This window comes from Pundamilia nyererei, unplaced genomic scaffold (assembly GCF_000239375.1).
Source record: "Pundamilia nyererei isolate P.nyererei 1_Seehausen unplaced genomic scaffold, PunNye1.0 scaffold00091, whole genome shotgun sequence".
NCBI lineage: Eukaryota > Metazoa > Chordata > Actinopteri > Cichliformes > Cichlidae > Pundamilia > Pundamilia nyererei.
The window spans coordinates 226,349-250,089 of record NW_005187492.1 but is presented as its reverse complement, the minus strand read 5'-3'; the positions used below and the strand labels follow the sequence as shown (position 1 = coordinate 250,089).

Here is a 23,741-nt window from a genome sequence, read left to right as displayed (position 1 = left end):
GTTTTCTTGAATATTTCGTCATCAGATTTTGCATCTCGTCCCCACTTTAATCATGGCCGCTGCATTCAGTGGGATTTGACTTGATGTTAATTTCGTGTTATTTGTTCTGATTTTCAGCCACGTTTTTTTTTTTCGGCCATTTCCTAAAAACGGAACAATAGGCTTCTACGAGGCTTGCATCCACTGTGGGTTTACGTTTGTGACATGGCAGCATTGGGGTTAACCGTGTCTCCTCCCTCTTTGCTGGCCAGACGCTGACGAGCTCAGGTGATAGTTCATCGTGCATACTCAGTGCAGACCCCCTGACTGTCGAAGGAGCACACAAATGTGGGTGGGGTCGCTTTGATGCGCAACCAGACAGCAATGTATACACTCCACAGCAAGCCCCCAAACTGTGAAACTTGAACAAGAGAAACATCCTGCAGGAGGAGGCAGAGAGGGAGGCGTGTGGGCGCTTCTCCCGTAAGTCTCGGGCAAAGATTAGATCTGCTCGTCGGAATTGCATAACGCGAGAGTAATCCTGACTGGACAAAAAACGAAGAGGGTTCGAGTCGTGAGTAGGACGTTTATTTACGTGTTTATCCCCGATTTATTTCCTTCCCCTTTAGCATCTTTCTCTGGTCAGCTTCCTAGAATCGAACATTATGGCATGGCCGTGCATTACGCGTGCTTGCTGCATCAATCGCTTTTGGTCCGAGCTGGATAAAGCAGACATCGCGGTGCCTTTGGTTTTCGCCAGATACTCCGACGTGGCCGACGTACCGCATGTGCCCCATCATCCGCAGCCGAAACTGAAGAAGGCCGGTGCCATTGCCATAGAAACCCAGCCCCATCCCGGCGAGCAGGAGGCTGGGAAGGCACCGCCCGCGACGGGTGCCGCAGCGGGCAAAGATGGCTCTACTGCGTCCGTCATGCGCCAAGACTTCAAGGCGTGGAGAGTGCGCCCCGAGGCCAGCTGCAAGCCCAGAAACGAGTACCAGCCATCGCCGGCCCCTTTCAACAACGAAACTCAGTATCAGAAGGATTACAAGCCCTGGCCTATACCGAAGAAGCACGACCACCCATGGATCCCCAAATCGAGCCCCACCGCCGGCGGTCCGGAAAGGAGCGCAGGAAGCGGTAAGCAGGAGCAGGTGGCCGCAGAGGTCGAGAGCGGGGTGGAGAAGAGCGAGATTGAGGAGAAGACGCAGGAGAAGGAGTCACAGGAGGTGGTCAAGAGAAGCGTGAAGAGGGAAAAGTCATCAGAGAGGAAAACAGGTGAGAAGACGGAGGGACAGGTGGCTGCAGATGTGAGCGCGGAGCAGAGGAAAGGCCGAGCGGCTGCAGACGCTCTGAACAGGCAGATAAAGGAGGTTATGTCGACTTCTAGCAGCTACAGGTAAGAGTGTAAGGCTGTGACAATGCGCTGTTCAAGGTAACACTTTTTATTCTATACTCTTTACATGTTTGATTTTCTGTAATTGTTACTGTGCACTCGGTAGCAGCAGAGGGTGTTAGCAGGAATAAGCACAGCATCCCTGAAAGCACTTCAGCTGTCACCCAAAAATCACTAGAGGATTTTTTGGTAGGCTATTGAAGGGTCTCTTTTTGCAATCTCCAGTGATATCAGATGTAAACTGACACTGCTACAGATAAAGGTTCAGTATTGATTTTCTTTCTGCTTCAGCCTTCCTGGGAGTACTACCAAATCAATGCCATGGGCCATGAATGAGTAAAGCCACTAAAAGGATCTGAATGTAATCATGTGTGTCTTAACAGGGTTTTTTCTGCTCAGGCTTCCTCCAATTTTGAGTAGGCGAGGCATGCAAGTTGAGAAGACATGCTTCACAGAAATTTCATGGAGAAAAGCTCATTACAGATCAAAACTGAATTAGTCTACTTCACTGTGTTTTGCAGGCAGTGAAGTAGAAACAGTTTGGATCATGAGAATTTTAAAATGTGAAACCAATGAAGGAGTAAACCATGTATACAAGAGTAAAGAAGGGCTTCTGTCTCTAACCCAGAACACACACTCACTGGCCACTTTGTTAGGTACACCTGTTCAACTGCTCATCAACACAAATATCAAATCAGCCAATCAAATGGCTGCCAGAATGATAAATTTAATGAGCTTGAGTTTTTATAGCCTCCATTAAAATTGGACAATAAATGCTGGAAAAACAGTGTCCACTCCAAGCTTCGATTTCTGCTGCAACATTAAGATGGTAGGCTCAGAATTTGGCATTAGCAACAAGCATGGATCCATCCTGCCTTCTGGGCCCCTTACCAAGTGAGTACTGTTGCTGACCACGTCTGTCTCTCTATGACCACTGTGTGCCCATCTTGTGATGGCTGCTTCCAGCAGGATAATGTCACAAATGTCACAAGACTCAGATTATCTCGAACTGTTGTTTTGTTTTTTTTCTTAATACGACAATGAGTTTACAGTACTCACATGGGCTCCACAGTCACCAGACCTCAATCTAATAGATTTAATAAAGCTCCCCTGGGATGTGGTGTAACGGGAGATTTGCATCATGGACGTGCAGCTGACAAATCTGCAGCAACTGGTTGATGCTATCACTAAAACCTCTGAGGAATAATTTCACCTTATTGAATTTATGCCACAGTGAATGAGGACAGTTCTGAAAGCAAAAGGAAGTCCAACTGGGTGCTACCAAGGTGTACCTAATAAAGTGACTAGTGACTGTATGCATACATGATCTTGCTTTCTGAATGGCTGAGTTGTAAACTGGAAGTTTTCATTTGTGCAGTGAATAAAACACAGTTACACATTGCAATAACAGCTCCCATTTATTAAAAAAACAAACAAAAACTATTTTCAGGGTCATAATAATAATAATAATAATTAATAACAACAATAATAGTAATAATAATCTGAATTAGAATTCCTAATTAATTTCCTGCTGTGTAATAGAAAACATGTGTAAGCGGTGTCTCACAACGAGTCCACTTCTTGTCTACATGTACCTGAAAAGAAAGCACGTGTTGCCCCTTCCCGGTTTTGCAGAGCGTGGACAATAAATCTGAAGGTCAAATTTTGATTTGACTGCTAAAAGTAAACTGACAGTCCTGCAGAACCTGCAGCTGAGCTGTAATCAACATGAATACAGTGTACATGTCTGATGGTTGGTACATGATATAAAAGTGAGGATAGCCTCTAGTGGTGATGTCAAATTATCCTAGGCCTCTATGCCAAGGATAATCTGTACCTTGCAAACCTTTCATAGAAAGCTTTTTATCATTATTATTATTACTATTATTATTATTATCATCATTATTTGTAAATCTTCTGTCTTTTCAGTATAATCAGTGGCCGCTCTTCTCTCAATTCAATGCTTAATTTTGGCTAGCTGTTAATTTTAATGTTGTATGAGGAGCACCACAGCTGTGTTCAGTTTTAACAATTGATTCATTGACCAGGTTTCAGTTTATTTGGGAGTCAGTTGATTTAATGACTCTGATTTTATCTTTTTTTTTAACTATTCAGTAATTTTAAAAAAAAAAATCAAAATCTCATTTACACTGTTCTTAGGACTGAGTTCAAGGCTTATAAGGATGTGAAGCCAGTGAAGCCCATCAAAGCTCCATCCCAGTATAAACCCCCTGGGGAGGAGACCAGTCTGGAAACCAGCTATAGTGCCACATTCAAGGGGGAGCAGGTGAAGGCTCACCCAACGGACAACAAGCTGCTGGAGCGCAGGAGGATACGCAGCCTGTATAGCGAACCCAGCAAGGAGCCTGCCAAGGTGAGATGACGTCCACGCACGAATCTGCAGAAACTATACCTCTCCATCTCCATTTTGACTTCTTGTAATTGCACACATATCAAACCTAAATTAACCCGGCTGTATGCTAGAGTTTGTATTTCGTGATTTGAGTTCTTACTCACTGAAACCCATAAGTGTTATCTCATTATACAAAATATTCAAGAAGTGCCTAATGGCATGTGGTCTAACTCCCCATAAACACAAACTAGAACAGTTTTATGTGTCAACATTCTTTTTTAATTACATGATGTGCATTTGTCATTGCTACTTGGTTCTGCTACACTACGCTCAGCTAATTAGCATACATACTGTGTATTTAGCAAGCTGTATATGTATATGCTAATGAATAGTAAAATGGTCACTGCATCGATTTCAGAAGCTAAAGTGACATTCCATCATTAGAGTATGGTAATATGACGTAATCCCTTTACCAACCTATTATTTGAAGATATTCCCCACATACGGTAAGATCTTTTTGCATGTAATGGGTTTGAATTGGTTAGTCATGTGTCTACAGTGGTGTGTTCATGTGGCCACTCCTTCTCTCATTCTTGTAGGACTTCTCAGAGACTGAGAGCAGCTCTGTTCTAAATCTGCTGTAGTCAGGTGTGTTCTCTGTTTCTTCTAGAAGGCATGGAGGCTGACCTCAAAGTTGATAAGGCCAAAACATGCATACTGACACACACACACACACACACACGCACACAGTATGCGTCTTGGCTAATGTGAGCTTCAGGCCATGTCCACACTAATGTGTTTTCCTGTGAAAACGCATCTTCTTCTCTCCGTTTTGGCCTTCCGTCCACGCTGAGACGGCGTTTTCGGTCAAGGAAAATGCAGCGTTTTGAAAACGCTCTCCAAAGCGGAAACATTTGAAAACGCCGTTTTTGCGTCACACCGTGGACAGCGAACCTTTTCGAAAACGACAGCACATTTTAGTCATGTGATGCAGTCATGTGACCAATTAAACTAAGATCGCGGAGGGGATTATACAGCAGTTGTTTTGTTTGCGCTCAATTTTGACAGCCCTATTAAAGATTAATATCAGTTTGTACATGCTCCAGAGAGCTTTTCTTCAAATTCTTTAATTGTCAATCGCTTTTGCAACTTTGTACTTTTGTGTTACTCGCAGCAACAACTCCACCTCATTATTAGTCCATTTAAAAAACTCGACATTTTGCCGCGACGTTTCAAAGAGCCGAAAAGTAAATAAGTGGCAGACAGAAATGAGGCAGGTCGAATCGTCTTGCGTTTCACGCATGCGCAGTACTGGAACGTAAGTGTTTTCAGACGTTTCCAAATGTGGACGCACAACAATGTGAAAACGACTGAAAACGATCGTGTGGATGCGGAGCGTTCTCAGACGAAAACACCGTTTTCATATTTATCCGGGCTAGTGTGGACGTAGCCTCAGTCACATTTATCACCCAGTGGCCAGATGCAGTCCTCCCAAAGTTATTTGTTCACTGTTTGCCCACTTCTCAGCCTGCACCAGCCACTACCTTTTGTGGAGATTTGTAGTTTTAACAGTTCATCATGGGGTTTTGGAAAAAAAAAACAGAAAAAAAGGATGGGATTGGAGGAAACAATGAAGCAGAGATGCTATCAACATGTATCAGATAAAAATCAAAACATTTGTTGCACCAGTGGACCTAGAAAACATTCCTTGATGCTCTATTGTGTTAGTAACACTGGGCAAGATGGCACTTTTCTTTTTTCTTCATGCAATGGCTGACCATGAATTGGCGTACAGATTATAAAGAGGAATACTAGGAATATGACAGTGCATTTTTGATATCCTTTGTGCCTCTGTCTGATTAGTGTAGCAGCAGTGTGCAGGTCAGTGTGACACAGCCATGTGGATCTAATTGTATTCTTTGAGACCCACGTCATCAACATTAAGAAGCAAAAATATTTAAAGTGTTAAATCTAATCTGGACTTTGTTCTGAAAATGTCTGGTAAACCTGATGGAGTGCAGTGCCTTTCTTTATTTATTTTACACTGGTACCATGGTAACATAGTCTTCCTAATCCCACACTGACCGTCTCTGGCAACAAAATTTATTAACAAGGTTTGCCATGGCGACGCCTAACTTACTTTACACAACTCTGAGAAATAGAGCTGAACACGTTTTTTTTTTTTTTTGGTCAGAAATAACCTTTCACTGTCATCTTATACAATATTGTTTGTAAGGTTTATTTAATCAGCAAAAGTTGAGCATGATTTGCAACTTTGTTGCTGGATGCTGATGCTCATTTATAAAAGCTGGGAGCCCCTCCATCAGTCTGTTATCACTAAGGCAACTCCAGCTCAAGAGCAGAAATGAGCTAAGCGCCTGGCTTGAGGCCACATTTATCTATGCACCCACTTTTCCCCACTCAATCTTTTGATCAGAACAAATCTCACCAATGCAGGCCTGCTTGTCAAGCCTCCACCAGTATTAGTAGTTGAACCAAATTACTTCATTTTATAAAGCATAATACTAACATCATATACTAATATAAACTAAATACCATGTATGCTTTATATTCCTTAAAAGTTCATTAAATAAGGAACTGCACGAACCACTTTTTAGAGAAGGAAAGGCACAAACACGCTTTTTGTGCTATTTTTTGGACCTTTATCTTCATTGCACTAACCACATCATGCAAGTATCATCTATAGCATATGGTGTCATTTGCCTGAAATTATCTTGCGTAGCAAGATAAAAGAAGGTTTGTATTGCATGATAAAATAAGACTTGATTTATAATCTATCAGTTAGCCTACAGTAAGTAAAGATGTAAATGGTTAGCTTATAATTTTGGGAAGTATGCTTATTTGTTTTCTTGCTTGGAGCCAGCAGTTAATTAGCTTTGCACAAAGGTTCTCAAAATGTGGTCCGCGGGTCAGTGGCATTCCATGGTAACACAGTATGCTGCCTGTGAGTTTGACATGGAAAGAATACATGAATGTACAACACATTTAATTTATATGCATGTCACCCTTTAAATTTCCAGTGCAGAGCAAAACCAAGAAAATGTATCACTTCGGTTTCATCTCTGCTGTTCTAGCAGTCATAGCGGTCTAAACCTTACTGTCACCTCATTAGCTGTTAGTTCCTCACACCCCACATGGTGGTGGTGGTGTTGGTTGGTTTCATTATGTCACCCCCACTGGTTAAACGTGGAAAACTAAACGAAATAAAATGTAGAATCCTAGAATATTCCCACAGAGTGTCAACGACATGCCTGATCATCAGCATCAGATTTCCCTTCTAAGCTGAGATCTGCAACTTGTTATTTCAACATGTTAAAATGGCAGTTTTGCATTGGGGTTAAAGTCTGCACCATCCTGCAGTTAGAAAGTCTTGCTATAAGGCGTTTGAACAAATGTGATTGGCTCAGTTGTTGGCTTTGCAAGTGATGGAGCAACACCTGTAATGGGCTGAGAGAGGTGGAGTAGCCACACTCCTGGGTGGAAAGATCAACCCTAACCCCATTGTCATTGAATGCACCATTCACAGTTAGAATCTGTGGTACATGATGCTGTAAAACATGTTACAGAGCGAGTCAATTTTACACATTCATTGACTCTTAAACTCCAGAAGCCTGCAGTAACTTTAAGTAAATGGAGCTGGATGCTTCTGGATATTTACATATGTGGTTAAAAGTGGGTCAAGCTCAGCAGGAAGGCAGAGAAATCTGTGATCAGTGGATAACCAGGCCAATTTTTTTTATTAGGAATCTACCGTAGTGGCATATTTATTAATTATTTTATTAAACTGACAGCAGTTTGTGCTGCTGAATTTTCAGCATGATTTCATATTAAATATTTGTTTGTTGTGTTCGATTGTGTCTAAAGAGGAGAACAATAAGGCCGGGTGTTTATCCAGAATTTTTGCTAAGCTGAGCCAAGATAATTGGCTATCGGCTTTAGATTCATATTTAAATGATGATGTTGTCATCCTCCAAGCAAGGAAACAAAATAAATTCCATTTCCCAAAGTATTGATCAGTTTCTCTGACATCCGTTTAATCTCTTCTCGCGTCTCTTCTCTCTTTCAGGTGGATAAACCAGTTTCCCGCACCAAACCAAAAAAGTCATCATCAACACCAACAACAACAACAGGGAGGATGCAGAAAAAAGCTAAAGAGAAGCAGATTTCTAGTTCCCAGTCAGCCAAGAAGAAACCTTCTTTGGGCGCCTCAGAACCCAAACCGGGCGGAGCCGTCACAAAGAAGAGCAAAGAGATCAGCAACAGACTGGCAGAGGCGGGCAAACAGTAAAACAAGCTGACGTGGTCACATGAAGCGAATCTCTTCCCTTTGGTTTATTTCCTTACCTGTTGTTTTTGCTGTCCGGTCATATATAGTTTGAATGGGCACCAATGTTGAGCTTTTAGAATAATGCAAATAATTTCACGGCAAACTATGCGTGTGTGAATGTGTGAAAAGTACGTGAATGTATTCTGGCGCACAGAAATGCTTTCTATTATCGAGCACATAATTTTGCACATTGTTTCTATGAGTTCTGTTTCGACAGCAAACCTTAAAAAGGAGCCATCGGTACACATGTAGTGTGTGTATGAAAGGGACTTTTTACCTTTGTCTGAATGGATGATGAATTCAGTGTTAAAATGATTGTAAACAAAAAGAAAAAGGTCAAAGAGAGGCTTTTTTTGTTTTTCTGTATCACATGAAGGGATTTTTGTGAAAAGTGAATAATCTGTTTCACAGTGAATTACAGTGCCTCCGCTGTATGGTCCTGGTTTTCATTTCATTGTTCTGGATGATATCTGCTGAGATAGAAAGTGAACTGTAATATAATTACTACAGCTTGCATGCAAGACCCTGTTTTCGGTTCATTAGCTGACTGTCTGTCACAGTCACATCCTAGCTTGTAAATTGAGCTTTCAAAGATAAATGTATAGGGTTAAATCCTTCTCAAACATAATGCATGAGTAGAAATAGATTCTGATCACACCAAAAAGGTACATACAGTGAGTAAAATCATAGTCTAGTGGCTATTAAAGCTGTAAAATAAACACACCAGCAATATGGTTTCACCCACAAGCAATCTAAATGGAGATCCACTCCCTTGATTTAATAAGAAAACCATAATTTTCACGATGACTCAGTACTTTGTGGCATTGTACTCCACCCTCCCCTCTGAGCTGTGACGCTGTAGTTGTGCTAAATAATTTAAAAAAAGAAAAGAAAAGACAAATAGGCCTAAAAAAAGAGAGAGAACTAGTTAGATTTGCTCAACATTTTTCACACTGAATGCACTGATGTGTTGAAGGACAAGGAATGGGCCAGGACTCTTTAAACTGCTGCTGTCTGAAAATCTAAAACTCGCATGAGTTCTTCGTGACATGACCTCAAAAAGTCATCACAGCCCAGCCTTCCCTCTCTGGTTGTAAACACAGACGTATACCGTGATACCCTCAGTGGCCGACACGGCCGCAGTGTGTGAGGGCCCAGTCTAGCACTAGCCACCGTGGGTCTCCTTCCAGTTTTAGCTTCTGTGTGTGTGAGTGCATGAGTGATAACTGAGTGAAAGTTTTTTTTGTGCGTGTGTGTGTGTGTTTGACCTCTTCAGCCTGCTGCCTGCTAAGCATCAAGTCTGACCCAACCACTACAAGTGCTGCTATGCACTCCGACACTCTGGTGCTATATCTCTCATCTTATATGCTGTCTGGTTTGGACTGCGCGTGGCGTCAGACCAGAGTGAAGTGATGATATGACATGCGTATGTCATACTGCTGTTGTGATATTGTACTTGTATTCTCAGCTTGCTTTGGATGAACTGATTAAAGTGATGCAGAATCCTGCATTGTGACTTGTTGAATTTATTTGGACTTTAGTGTTTATTAAAATGCAACAGCTTATCCTGTTAAGTAAATTTCATATACAGTCACTGTCCACTTTGTTAGGTACACCTGTTCAGCTGCTCATTATCACAAATATCCAGAGGTCAGAGAAAAGGAAGGAAGGCAACAGCTCAAAAAGACTTATTACAATCAAGGTATGTAGAAAAGGATCTCTGAATATGCACAACATGTCAAACCTTGAAGCAGATGGGCTACAGCAGCAGAAGATAACATGATTCCTGTCATGAAACTGAAGCTACAGTTCAGAAATTAAACCATAAAACATTGGTAACACGTGTCCATGTCTGGTGAGTTAGGCTAAGAATTGGGTACAAACAACATGAAATCATGGATCCATCCTTCCTTGTATCAACAGTTCAGGCTGGTGGTGGTGTAATGGTAAGGGGGATATTTTCTTGGCACATTTTGTTTCCCATTAGTAACCAAATGAGCATTATTTAAGCACCTAAGCCAACCCAATTAATGTTGCTGACCAAGTCCATCCCTTTATGACCACAGTGTACCCATCTTCTGATGGTTGCCTCCTGCAGGATAATGCGGCATGTCACATACCGGTACCTTAAATCATCTTAAACTGGTTTCTTGAACATGGGGTTCACTGTATTCAACTGGCTTCCACACTCACCAGATCTCAATCCAATAAAGCACCTTTGGGATCTGGTGGAACAGGAGATCAACATCACACATGTGCAGTCGACTAATCTGCAGCAACTGTGTGATGCTTTCGTATCAAATATCCTTTTTTCCAGCTCCTTATTGAATCTATGCCGAGAATAAGGACAACTCTGAAGGCAAAAGGGGTTAGCACTAGCTTTCTGTACCTTATAAAGTGGCCAGTGTAGACTGACATAAAAATGCAAGGAGGGGAAGTCCAGAAGAAATGAAGTGATGATAAATCTGTGTGGTTACTCATGTTTTCTTTGAAATATCTTTCTACAACTTACATCTAACCTCCTAAAATATTATTTTGTACATCAAGAGATACTTGTATCTTGAAGAATTTCCAAAGAAAGCCAAGTCAACTGAAAACTTAGGGTATCTGTGCCAAGGCTCGAACTAAATAATTAAGCAAGAGTACTGAATTGCTATTTAACTTCAGTGTTGCTGGTTTGCATTTCTCCAGAAGAGAAATCTGAGACATTCTCCTTCAAGTCTGGATTTTGTGGTTTTCTGTTGACCTTACAGTTTGTGCTCTGCAGATGTTCCCTCCTCCAAACTCTGGTAAAATTGAGAGCCATTTAAAGGTTGCATAAATATATTTTATGCGAGCATCGTTCAGTTCAGTTCAGTTTAAACAAGCTAGCCAAAGTGCTCTCATCTGAAAACAAAACACTCACTGTTAATAAAATCATGAAAGGGCGGATGTAAGACTGGAAAGAAACATTCATTTATCCCTTTATCATCCTTTTTGGTGTCTGGTGGTCATTTTCCTGTGAATCAGTCATCCTGACATAAATCTGCATCAATAATTCAGTCGTTATGGGCCCTCGTGTTTGCAGAGCAGCATGAAATATTGAATAAGAGATCAGCAATGGCGCTGGAGCTGCCTAGGCTCTGCCCACCCCCCCCTGCCCTAAAACACATTTGTGGCTGGTCATGGTCCCTCCCTATATTGTACTGTTGGTGCAAGTAAGAGTTCTTATTATATTATATATTCTTATTATATTGTATTGTATATTTTTGAAGTTCATTATGGTGGAAACAATAAACTTCAGTGACCGTCACAAAGCTTTGACAGTAAAAAGGGTTTAGGCTTGAATGCATGTGTGGGGGAAATGGCATGTACAATATTTGTATTAAATATTCACAGCACAGAAGAGACTGCCGATGATTTCCCACTTTATTCGTTTTATAGCAGCTCATTTTTGAGAACACAGAGGAATGAATCACCTTGAATGCGCACCACAGTATAAGGCTGCTGTTATGAATACCTGCATTTTGTGCAACACTGAGCAACTTTATTAGTGTAGCACTGACTTCACTTTAGGAGACACGCACTCTTGTGAAAATATTGTATTTCTTTGACAGACAAAGGACTGACGGTCAGCAAATCATGACCTCTAGTGGAGGGGATCTATGGCACAATCTGACAGTGAACCTTGTGAGCCTTGATTGAAAGGTGGCTGCAGGCTGATCTCAGGTTTCCTTCTGCTTACAGTGGCTTCCTGTTTCTGTTGGCATTAAGGGCTTTCTCAGGCTGGTAGGGATAACCAGTTCCTTCAGGTGTAAATCATCTCTTTTCTGTCTATTAACAACATGTGAAACCTTCCCAGTGTAAGAATGCAGTATAGTACAGCACAACAGAAGGGGAATAATTAAGTCTGGGTCATAATTATCAACCACACTAGAAAAAATGCAGAGATTTTGGTCAAAGATCAAAATCATTCCAGATAAATAAAGTGAATAAAATAAAGAATAAAGTTGCATGCATGGATGATTTTCAGACTGACAGGAAACATTTCTGAATTTATACAAGAGAGGACTATTTAACAGTGAAAATTACTGCTATCATTTAATCCGTCCACTGCACGTGAAATAGCTTGATCACAGCAGTCCTTATTGTACAGGTCTGTTTCTTTGTTCACACTCTGTGTCTGGAGGAAATGCTGACAGGGTGGAGGAGAAGTTGTTGTCACTTCCTGGGAGGAGTTTGGTCTGGCGTTTACAGATAAAAACAGACATAAGAGCTGTGGTTTAACTGCACTGCCAAAGAAGGAACAAAGAAGACAGAAGGCTTTCCGAGGTTATCAGTGGTGCTACTTAAACACAGGGTTGAGATTCTTTTACTATAAAATCACAACTGAGCTGATCAATTAATATAGAAATGTATATATAGTTTTTCTAAAAAGTTGATTACAACATCTAAACTAAACTAAACTGGCTGAATTTAAACCGCATATGAATAATCTTATGATATAAAATATTTTATGTTTGTGACTATTTTATGCTCTTTTTTTTATACTTTCCTAAATAGTACTTTAGGTGAACTCAGGGCAGGTACTGAAGTATTTTATTAGTATTTTTACTTAAATAAAACTCCGTAACTAAACCATACTACTCCATATTCATTCGGAGGATCTTGTTATTTTATGTTTTATGGATATTAAAATGTAAATACAAGATAAGAACAAATTAAAATAATGTATATTTGTGTGTGTGTGGAGTGTGTATTATCCCTGCAGTAAATAACCACATTAAATTATATTTATATATTTAGTCTGATACAATAAAGAAATATTAATTGTAGCCCAAAATCATGATATCACCTTTTTAAAGTTAATTTTAGGATACAAAGGGAAGGGTTGACTTGTTCCTTCACTACAAAATACATTTTTCTCATAAATGTGAGGATTTATTTTAAGAAATTAAGAAACAATTTTTCTTTTCTTTCACCTTTCTTTGAGTTTATGTATTTATTTCAAATTGAAATTTTATGGCGTGGCACAAAAATAATGCCATAAAATTCGAGCTGGATGAGTTTAAATACCTGGAATCAGTCATCCAGAGAAGAAGAGAGTGCAGACAGGGTGGAGTGGGTGTAGATGAGCTTCAGGGGTGATTTGTGATAGAAGGGTAGAGAGATAGATGTAGATAATCCATTGTGGGACCGTCTAAAGAGAGAAGCTGAAAGAAGAAGAAGAAAAAGAAGAAGCAGAAGAGGGGATAATGATAATAAGAAGTGTATAAAAACAAAATGCTATTTACTTCAGGCTTTAGTTTGCTGCGGTTTCCAGTGCAGCAGGTGGCGATATGCTCAGCTTTCCCGCACAGTTTTAATAATAAACGAAGAAGAAGCGACAGGAAATAAACAAAGCCAAACAAGCTGAGAGGAGGGAAGAGCAAGGAGGAGCTCAGATCTGCTGCACATAGTGATATTAACTGCTGTAAGAAACATTTATGAAAACCTTGTGTATCACTAGAGTTAGAAACAACAGTATGAATTTATACAATCCCGGGTTAAAATGTACAAGCTGTATTAATTTAGGAAAAGTCGGATAAAGAGCACAGACCTGTGACAGGTTTCGCGGGAGCTAATCTGTTAGCCAGATAAACATCATCTGCACAAACACAACTTCTTAAGGATGAAGTAAACTGTTGTTAGCTGTGAACGGCCTCATTAACTGTTATGACCAAAAATATATATTTTAAAAATATATGTTTTGATGTGGTTTTAGTTACTCATTCAGTCAGATAGTGAGAGCTTTGGCGCTAACTTCAGCTAATGACTCTTCAAACATTTACAGACATGTTTCAGTTTCCATGACACCATCAGTCCTCGTTAGCACATGCTAACTAGCAAAACGGCGTCTTTAGTAGTTTAGATGTCGTAGTTTAACGTTTCCTTTTCTCCCTGGGTTAAACATATGTGCCTACTTTCTGTGCGGCTGGTTAGGGTGTGAGGGGCTGAGCTCACAGGACTCAACGACATGATGACAACAAAGAGACTCGGGAACTTTGAGGTGGTCTGTGAGTGGGGTTCGTGCAGTTTCACGGGCCGCTCCATGGAGGAGCTCAGCGACCACATGTGTCTGCATTTGAAGGACTACCTGGGGGACAACGATGCCCTGGAGGAGCTGGGTAAGCGATTTTGCGTGCAGGGGTGGGCGAGGGGTCAGCTTTTGTTGGGCAGCACATTAAGTTTATTAGCATGGGGTTTAATGGTCAGTGTTTGTTCCAAGTGTTGTCCAGTTTAAATATGCCTGTTGAATTTTACAAAGAGGTGCTTCTGTTACTGAACTCTCATTGTGGTTGTGTGTAGATCAGTGCAAGGGATTGGATTTTATTGTCATTTAAAATAAATTTTGGCTTACAGTGATTTATATGGACAAGATTACAGAGATAAAAAATATCATTGTGCTGTTTTCTGTTTTGCAGCATTTCTCTTGGTTTGCCTTTCAGCTCATCCTCTCTTATACTTTTGTCCCTCCATCGGCCAGGCTGTGGCACATTTTCTTGTTTTGGGTTCTTTTGTGACCTCTTGGATGAGTCGCTGAGGCGCTCTTAGAGTAATTTTGGTGATTCAGTAATACTGCATTTGTAGATATTAAATTGTCTTTAGCTAATATTAAAATTAGTTTGATGATCTGAAACAAATATGCAAAAAAAAAAGAAAAATCATGAAAGGGGCAAGTTTATGGATTAAACTAATTGTGATTATTAGAATTTTTTGTGATGTCTGTACTATTTTACTGGTAAATGCTTATTTTAATCACTCACCCCTACCAGTCATCTCTGCATCATCTAACCATAACCTGCTTATATTACGAATGCTACGAATGGCAGTGCTGCAGAGTGCGCTATAAAGCCCCCTGCTTCATTTGAGTCACAAGTAAAACTGCTTTTGTAGCTACAGTCAGATTTTGCCGGTACATGGTTTTATTTTTATTTTGTGACAGCAACTGTCTCTACTCAACACCAGACTATACGATGGGATACTTCTCAACCTCATGCTGATCACGGTTAATCTGGTTTTCATGTTATTGGACATGTGGGTGCTTTAAAGTTTTTAAAGTTGCTTTAAACATTCTGTAATGACATTGCAATAATTACTGATTCTCTTTCTTTCTTTCTTTCTTTCTTTTTCGTTAGATGAATATGCTTGTCTCTGGAATGGATGTGAATTTCTCTCCATGGGTAGCCCTGCAGAGCTGGAGGTCCATGCTTATTTCCACAACTACCATGGGAAGCTCAAGTTCATTGGGTCACAGCTGCTCAAGTCCCGTCCAGATCTTCCCAGCTGCAATCAAGGCATGCACAGCAACAATCTGGTCCCTGAAGGATCAGACGGATATGTTTGCCAGTGGGAGCAATGTGATGTACGTATTTTTCATTTAAGTTATCCAGTCTTCACTAAACGATTGATATATTATCATGGGATTTATTTATTTTTTCCTTGATTTCTTTTTTTAAGTGTACATTTAATAATCCTGAGTGGTTCTATCGACATGTGGACAACCACATAGAAAGTGCTGAACCACAGTCTCTGCCTCAACAACAGCAGGCGCTCTTCTGCCAGTGGGCAGGTACGACCGGGAGTTTTTTAAACGTTCGTGAGACGCTATCTCCTTGGACACCGTGTGACATTTCCCGTTTTGTTCACAGGCTGCGACGCCTTTTTCAAGATCAGATACCGTTTGAGGGAACATATGCGGAGCCATACTCAGGAGCGCCTTGTCGCCTGTCCTACGTGTGGCAGCATGTTCTCCAGCAACACAAAGCTGTTTGACCACCTGCACAGGCAAGCTGAGCCAGTAGGTGAGACGGACGCTTAAGCTCGCATTAAATTTCTGTGATGTTGATGTTTTAATTGCGCCGCCTTATTGCTGATGTTTGTATGTGTACTTATCCTAACAGAGACGCTGGTTTGTGAACACTGTGGGAAAGCTTTTTCCAGCGAGAGGCTTTTGCGGGATCATGTTCGTCAGCATGGTGAGTTTTATTCCTAAATTTTCTTTTGGGATTAAATTGTTTTTATGGCTGTTTGTCTTGAAATATTAGAAATGGAGAGAGCGGTTTATGAGCAGTTTATCGCACATTGCTACAGATTTTCTTTTGTTTCTGTTGTCAAGCTCCCTACTGTGTGGTCTTTAGATTTGTATTCATTGAGCTCTTATTTTGTACTGAGTTATGTCATTTGGTTGGTCAGGTGTACAAAATCTGATCTATTTCAGTTTCTTTGTGATCTGTTAGTTATTAAACGTTAATAGATCCATGGTGGATCTCTGACTCAGTTTGATCATCTGTTACATGCATTGCCCGCCTTTTTTTTTCTTTTTACTCTCAGTGAATCAGGTGAAGTGCCCCTTTTGTGACATGACCTGCACCACTTTGGCTGCTCTGAAGATCCACATCAGGTTCCGCCATTGTGATGAGCGTCCGTTCCCGTGCGACTTCTGTGACAAAAGGTAGATCCTCCAACACAGCTCATCAAGTGTTTAGTTAACAGCAAACACACTCTTAACTCCATCGTTTTCTTTAATCTGGCAGCGAAAGCTGGGTTATCAAGTTTCAGCTATTTCAGTAAAATTCTCTTCCATAAATTTTTTTTATCATTAACGTCTTAAATCGTGTATTTGTGAGGAACCATGTAGCATTTTTCACATCCAAAGTCACAAGGAAGTTTTCATTCCAGCTCACTCATTATTTCCTTCAGTTTGTGTATGTGTAAGTAATCCCTGTGAGGCAAAAACTCATGTGACTTTAAATGCTTGATTTCTCACAGTTTTCTGCTCTTAGCTTGTCAGTATCCTTAACATGGTGCTCTCAGGTACACAGCTCTGTTTGTGAATACAGGATTCGCTAAAAAAGGTCTTTCAGACTGAGGAAGAACAAAGTGGGTGCACCGTGGGCCTGGTATATAACAAACAGGGATTATTCTTAACTGTGATTTATGCAAAGCTACTCTAGTATAGAGTCAAAGAACAAAAATGGGAGCTGGAAATGAGCTCAGGATAATATCTGCTCTTTAGATCTTTTTATTATATGTTTTTAGTCTTTAGTCGTGCCTTAAAAATATTGTATACCCTTTAAGGAATTCTCCTAATAAGACCTTAACCAAACTATTAGGAAAGGTTCGTTAAAATATTGTGTTTAAAGGGTTTTTTAAAGAAAGAGCCACAAAATATGAAAAAAGAAACCAGTTCCTTGTTTTATTGTCTTTCAATCATTTATGTCTCTGTATGAGATATATTGGTTTGCAGCCTCCTGTGATGTCAGAACAGCCTAATCATCGTCTCCAACTGACCCTCCCCCAAAGGAGAACCAGCAGGATTGACATACAGATGTTTGTAACTGTTTCTGTTTCATTTGGGGTGTTGTTTACTCAAGCACAATAGACATTTTTATGTATGAAGTAACCACAAAGAACAGGAAAATGCAGGCACTTCTGTTCAGTAACACAGACTTTACTGCCTATGCTGACCAGTCCTGCTTATGTGCATATTCATCCCTCAGAACAGCCCATTTCAAGCCAGGAAAAACTCTGCAGTGTGTAATTTTATTTCTTTTATATACTCAGTAGAGCTGTGTGCTGTGACTGTTCCTGGCTGGAGCTCAGTCGCACAGCAGCTCGTTTGCTTTTAAAGCCCCCAGATACGCCCTGTTAGGAGATGAGTTAAAAGCAGGGGTATAAAGGTGGGGAAGAATTAGTGACCTGTGAGGTATTTTTTTAGCTGAAACTTGAAAAACATATTAATAGAACACATGAGGGTAGAAACGGGCCATAATATGGGACTTTTTAAGTAGCAGTGCAATTTTTGACTCATCTGTATTGAAAATGTAAACAACTATAAGTAAGTAAGAAGTAAGAGGCTCAAACATGTGACATGTGAGTGAGAATGCTGCTAGAGCCACATCTTTATTACCAAAATCAGTTTTTACCCCTCAGCCTTGGAAGGCTGATGGGGTGCTGTCGTAACCCTGCTGTGCAGGCGGCTTGGACATTCAAATTTGTGAATACAAAAAAGGAGGCGACAGGATTTTTAAATTCATACCATAAGTGATTCTACAAAAAGTCTCAGATGAGTTTGAAACTCAGTGACTTGGTCCTCAAGGTTTCTAAAGATCTTGCAAATGCGATAACTCGAAAAAGATGTCACCAAGTATTTGAAATTGACACCAAATCTCCCTCAGGTTGGAATCTCAGTGAGGTCAACTATTCTGAAAATCACTTTGGATTTTTACATTTATACCAGAGGTGCATCTACAGGGAGGCTGAGGGGTAAAAGCTACAGTCGCCAGTAATTTTAACTGTTTCCATCTTTATTTCCCCACAGATTTAAGAACCAGCGCGATCTGCAGAAGCACACAGAGGTTCACAATGAGGGCACCATGTACAGCTGTACAGTGGAGGGCTGTGATTATACTTGTCATACGTTCCAAACAATGAGCCAGCACTTCAAGAGAGTCCATGAGGTTTGTAACACAGTGTCGTCCAACATATTACCTGGTCAGATCATCTCAGCCTGCTGTGACTGTAGATATACTAATGGTTTTTTGTTGATGACCAATAGGTTGGGGGAATGGCTAAATATAAATGCCATATCTGTGATAAGGTGTTCTCTTGGTGTTACACTCTTACACTTCACCTTCGTAAGAAGCATGAGCTGAAGTGGCCCTCTGGACATTCCCGCTTTAGGTGAGTCACCTGTGGTAATAGTCATCCTCTCTGCTTTACAGTCCTCTGGGTGCGACAAATATAATTTAAGTAGAGCTGAAAAAAAGTAAAAACTCAAATGGATTCCTCTCCTCTCCTGTCATACAGGTACAGGAAGGATGTCGATGGTTTCCTGAAGTTAAATATGGTGCGCTTTGAGACTGTTGAAGTGACAAAGGAGATCATGAAGAACATGGCCAAGAAGCCTCAGAGCCTTCAGAAAAGTCTGAGTGGCAGCGGTCAGGACGAGAGCGCTGTTGTCACGCTGGAGAGCGGCCGAAGCTCTCCCACAGGATCCTCCTCGCCCTCCTCCAGCTCCTCCTACTCCTCAGAGTTCTCGGGAGGTGAGGACATGTCATCTCAAGCCAGCCCCAGAGGCAGCGACTCTCCTGTCTACTGTGTGATGAGCACCATTCCTCACATTGAGGACGAGTCTGCAGGACTGATGCAGGAGGACTGTGATGGTTTTGGGGCTTCCGGAGCAGTCCAGGCTCTGACGGAGGTTGCGAGGGGCCTCGGCATGGATGTGGTTTAAGTGTTCACTGTGCACTGGGTCAGGTGACCCACACCCAGTGTAGGCTTTATGCAATTAATAAAAATTTCTGTTAAAGTTTTTATGAATGGGGGAAGAGTTAAAAGCACTAGAAAGCTTGTTCCATGAAATGTTCTCCAGGCACTGAATTCCGAAGACTTTATTTTTTGTTGTGACCTTTGTTGAATTTTATTGTTACACAGTTAAATACATTTTTGAAACAAGAAAAGATCGTGCCATGTTTTTGTGTCTTTTTGTGGCTTTGTGGTTTTAGAGATGCTAATGAGGGTTAATCCACATCTATTCATACATCCTCACTTTTAGCATTTAGCGCAAAGCTTATGTGCAAAATACAGTCTTACAGACAGAACCTCCATAAACTCCATAAATCAGCAGTTTTTCTTTTTCCCGGTTTTTTTTAGAGGCCAACCTGAGCCCAACTTAAAAAAAGTAAGCACATGAACATGAATCTGCTTACACTTTAAGGTGTAAATAATCAGTGCTGCTCACTGTGTGGAGTACCACAGAAACCTAAATGACCAGTGAACACAAGACAGGTGCTGTAAATATATATTTTTAAATACCTTTCTCCCACTCTGGCTGATTACTCAGAGATTCCTAGTGCCTTGAGGTGACTGTTTTTATTTGGCTCTGTATAAATAAAACTGAAGTGAGAGATGAAATTTGAGAATGTGAGCTCTCCCTTTCTGAGCCTACTCTGGAGACTCAGGGTCCCAATACTGCATCAGAGCCAGTATGAGGCCGCTGACGTCTGCAGCGGTGTTGACACTTCTCTCGACAGAAGTGTCTCCCTCACTCGAAGGAAATAAAGAGGTGACGTGATACCTCTTGCTACAAGAGGTTTCCTGATTGCCTTGCAGGTATTCAGTGAGTAGTCTTTAAGGGTGTGTTTCCTAAAATGGAAACTGTGTGTGTCCCTCATTGTCTCCCATGAAGAAGTCTGGCAGGGATGCGGCTTGGTGTCTGGATAAGACGCGTTAAATCTAATGCTGTTAGGATACAGGAAAGAGCAATCACTCATGTTAGTGTGCATGTTGTGTGCTGGTGGATGTGTATAAGTTGTGATGAATGGAGATGGATAATACTGCAAAGTCTGAGAAGAACCAAACGGACTGTTGGACATTTCGTGCCTCATTCTCTTTGCTTTGTTGATGCCTTCACACTCAAACTGCCTCTTCCTGTCGAGCGATCCGCTGTGTCTGCCATCAAGGTCAGAAGTGACTATTAATTCCCTGAACTTCTCTTTATGAGGTAAATTCTTTGTTGGGCTAGATTGGTGGATCTGGTGTTTCTCTTTCTTATCAGGTGTTGAGTGCTGGTCCTGCTTCTCACAGTCAAGTTTCTCCCTGTACCCACGGCTGTGGGTAGACACTGGTGGAGGCGTTTGAAGGTCAGAGACAGAACAGTCACAGCTTGTAGTTTCACTCTTACTTCCACCTGAAGAGAATTCAGACGAAGAGTCTAAGTCCAAGAAAAGGATCAGTGCTACATTTCTACTTAATCATTGCTGGCGTGAAACTCACCTGAACATGGGTGTGCACACGGCTGGTGTAGTTCCTTTTGTTGCACAGAGGCAGAGGGACTGCTAGCAGGACACTCAGGTGTCAGCTCCTGTTGACTGCTGTGCATTTGTTGCAATTTCTGGTAAATTAAATATTACATGTTGGTTATCAGACAAATCAGCTGTGCAATACAAGATCAGTATGATCCATTAATATTATCCCTCTGCGAACTTTTCACAATACTGTGAGCAATACAATTCACAATAACAGCATTATTGTGACATACCTCTGAGCTGAAAAACAATAAAGCTCAGGTAGTTTATCTCTTAGGAAATGAATTACACTCAAAATAAGAGTATGAGGAGGTGCTGAAGAGCATTTCTGAATACACAGCAAATCCAATCGTAAAGTAGATGGGCGACAGCAGAGCGACTGGCAGAAGACCACCACGGTGCCACTTCTGTCAGCTGAGAGCAGGAACCGGAGCCTACAGTCTGCATGGGATCACCAATGCTTCCACACGTAACTCCCAAAACACGTAGAGACGTCCCAATAAATCCCAATAAAAAAAAATAACAATTACATTTATTTAGCGCTCACCTTGAGTTGTTTGTGGTGGTAAATTTTCCACGCAATACACACGTGCAGTGCGCCCCATCTCCCTCGTATCTGGAAAAGAAATCATTCATTTTAATGAAAACAATTTCATCAATTTAAAAGGAAAGCGAAGTAACATTTTATATATTTTAGTTACTGAGATTCTTGAGTTTTTTACTCACTGTTGAGTTAGAGGATCTAGTTGTTGCTCTGTGCGAGGCTGTGATGGGTGCAAAGAAAGTCCTCATTGTTTGTCCGGGCAGGTTTGTGTTAAACTGTAGCAAGATGTAAAAGATGGATATCAGTGAGGAGTAGGTAAAAGCAGGTGAGGGGCCTGGAATAACTTCCAAGTCTGAGCAGCTTCACATGAGGATAGTTAAAGTAATCACATCTCACATTTCTGTCCTGAGGTCCCATCAATGCTGGATTTGGCAGGATGCTCGAGGACTGGTGCAGGACGGGAGTGAAGGCATGCCTGGGGATGTTCTGATGCATGTGGAGAAGTTGACGGAGCAGGCTGTGGTCGCAGGAAGTAGACTGATGAGACAGAAACAATTGACAGTTTTAGTTTCTGAGCTAAGATGGCAGATCGCATGCAGTAGAGCAGGAGATTTTAAAGTCTGACACTATAGGGTAAGTTAGTTAACCACAACATAAGCCTTGTTTTCTTGCCCTAAATCTGTTTACATGTTGGTAAATTGGCTTCATTTAGAGTATCAGAAAATCCCATTTAAAGCGTTTCACCGTCTCTTATATTGAAACTGCAGAGAACTTTCAAACAGGATGATTTTCCTGGGAAGTTTTGGATACTGCGGAGCTCCCCGATCTCCAGTTCATTGTGGTTTTTGATTTAAGGTCACCAACCATTAAGAATGTTTTCTAAAACATATTGTACAGTATTGAGTAAACCTTTTAGGCAATTTGCTTTTCAAATCACATGCAAATGACTGTATCTTGTTAGCTTGCATCACAGATGGTAATCCAATTGAGGCAGTTTGTGTGCCAATCCATTTAATTCATTTAAAATCCATCCGTTTCAAGGACACATGATTAGTAATGCTGTTAGCGAATGGGAGGAAAAGTGATGAATATACCGTAATATTAGAGAAAATTAATCTCTAGTGATTTATTGTAAATGTGGGACACATAGGAAAGAAGCAGAAAATAACCTGATCATAAGACAGTCCTCACCTATTTCATTCATATCAACAGGTAATTAACCTGTACACAGTATTAACGCAGTGGCAGACAACTGTATTGGTCTCTGTGCTTGCAGTGCACAGTGGGCTCTGTAGTTTTGCTCACTGGGACTACAAACATTTAAAAACTATAAAAAAAAGTCGGGTGTACTCCTTTCCGACAACCTGTCTTCGCTGCAGCAATCCAATAGCCTGATCCCTCCTTTCTCATAAAGACAAGATTAGCGAGAGGCTACACCTCCTATGTTCTCTAAATTTCGTGCATGTCAGCGTGCCACAGAAATCCTTTAATCTCGTAAAGGAGCTGTTTGTTAGGCGAACAGCAAACAGAGTGAATAAGGCTTTGGAAACATCTTGCTGTGTCATCGGAGGGCACAGATAGCACCGGGGCTCGCCTCTGACATGACATGTGCTCTTTTTTTTCATGCTCAGAAAAAAAAAGGTTATTTATTTGCATCCTTTATTTTTGAACATGTCATTAGTAAAACAAACTGGCACAAACGACAGCTGAACAGTTAAGGTCGTTTCTGAGAAATGTTTTATTCACCTCATCTAATGTTAATATTTCATCGTTTTATATGATCATCAACTAAACTTCTAAGAAACATTTTACTGTTTTCAGGCAGTTTATTGGTCAAAAAGCAGAACAAAAATGGAAAAACGGCTATCACTTGCAGTCCCAGAGCAACTGTAACACAAGTTAATTTGATTTAATCACCTGAATCATCACATAATTAACATAACATGGGGAAAATAGATGTAATTTTATGTTTGAGAAGTATATTTACATATACTTCTCAAAATATTTAAATTGTCCCCGTCTTACAGCAGGGGTCCCTCTCACAATTTAATATTTGACATTTTCCCTTCCAAAGTCATGTATGTTTTATACATTTATGAGTCTTACCTGTGAGCACCAAGTCCTTTTAAATTTCAGCTAAATGGTGGGGGAAAAAATCCAGATCAATTCAGCCGAGCATTCAGGAGCGTGAACCCTGTTTGTTGTCCCTCTGCAGGTCCTAACTTCATGTCAGCAGGAACCACTTGTTGCTGTGAACCGGTGTCAGCTGTCTGCTGGCCCTGGTCAATTAG

General features: G+C 40.9%; 3 protein-coding genes across 4 annotated transcripts; 2 read left to right on the top strand and 1 right to left on the bottom strand.

Moving 5' to 3' along the window:
• Positions 1-17: 17 nt before the first annotated feature.
• map6b (microtubule-associated protein 6b) lies at positions 18-9,592 on the top strand. 2 transcript variants are annotated; one of them, XM_005739287.1, is made up of 4 exons: positions 18-1,378; positions 3,536-3,749; positions 4,328-4,376; positions 7,816-7,875. In XM_005739287.1, exons 1-3 carry the CDS (start codon positions 645-647, stop codon positions 4,370-4,372), a joined length of 993 nt encoding a protein of 330 aa, XP_005739344.1. In that variant the 5' UTR covers positions 18-644; the 3' UTR covers positions 4,373-4,376; positions 7,816-7,875. The 2 variants fall into 2 exon arrangements, with proteins under 2 accessions (XP_005739344.1, XP_005739343.1); XM_005739286.1 differs by lacking the exon at positions 4,328-4,376 and having other exon boundaries at positions 7,816-9,592.
• A 3,765-nt stretch (positions 9,593-13,357) lies between these two features.
• Positions 13,358-19,538, top strand: LOC102196468 (histone H4 transcription factor). The gene is made up of 10 exons (XM_005739285.1): positions 13,358-13,528; positions 14,038-14,222; positions 15,234-15,460; positions 15,556-15,667; positions 15,747-15,899; positions 15,999-16,073; positions 16,429-16,549; positions 18,419-18,557; positions 18,656-18,780; positions 18,907-19,538. Exons 2-10 carry the CDS (start codon positions 14,072-14,074, stop codon positions 19,331-19,333), a joined length of 1,530 nt encoding a protein of 509 aa, XP_005739342.1. The 5' UTR covers positions 13,358-13,528; positions 14,038-14,071; the 3' UTR covers positions 19,334-19,538.
• On the bottom strand, positions 19,539-23,741 carry LOC102196179 (uncharacterized). Its single transcript, XM_005739284.1, has 6 exons — positions 23,557-23,741; positions 21,847-21,987; positions 21,633-21,725; positions 21,454-21,522; positions 20,875-20,992; positions 19,539-20,788 (listed from the first exon to the last, which is right to left on the bottom strand). The coding sequence occupies exons 2-6, from the start codon at positions 21,943-21,945 to the stop codon at positions 20,076-20,078; spliced, it is 1,092 nt and encodes a 363-aa protein (XP_005739341.1). The 5' UTR covers positions 21,946-21,987; positions 23,557-23,741; the 3' UTR covers positions 19,539-20,075.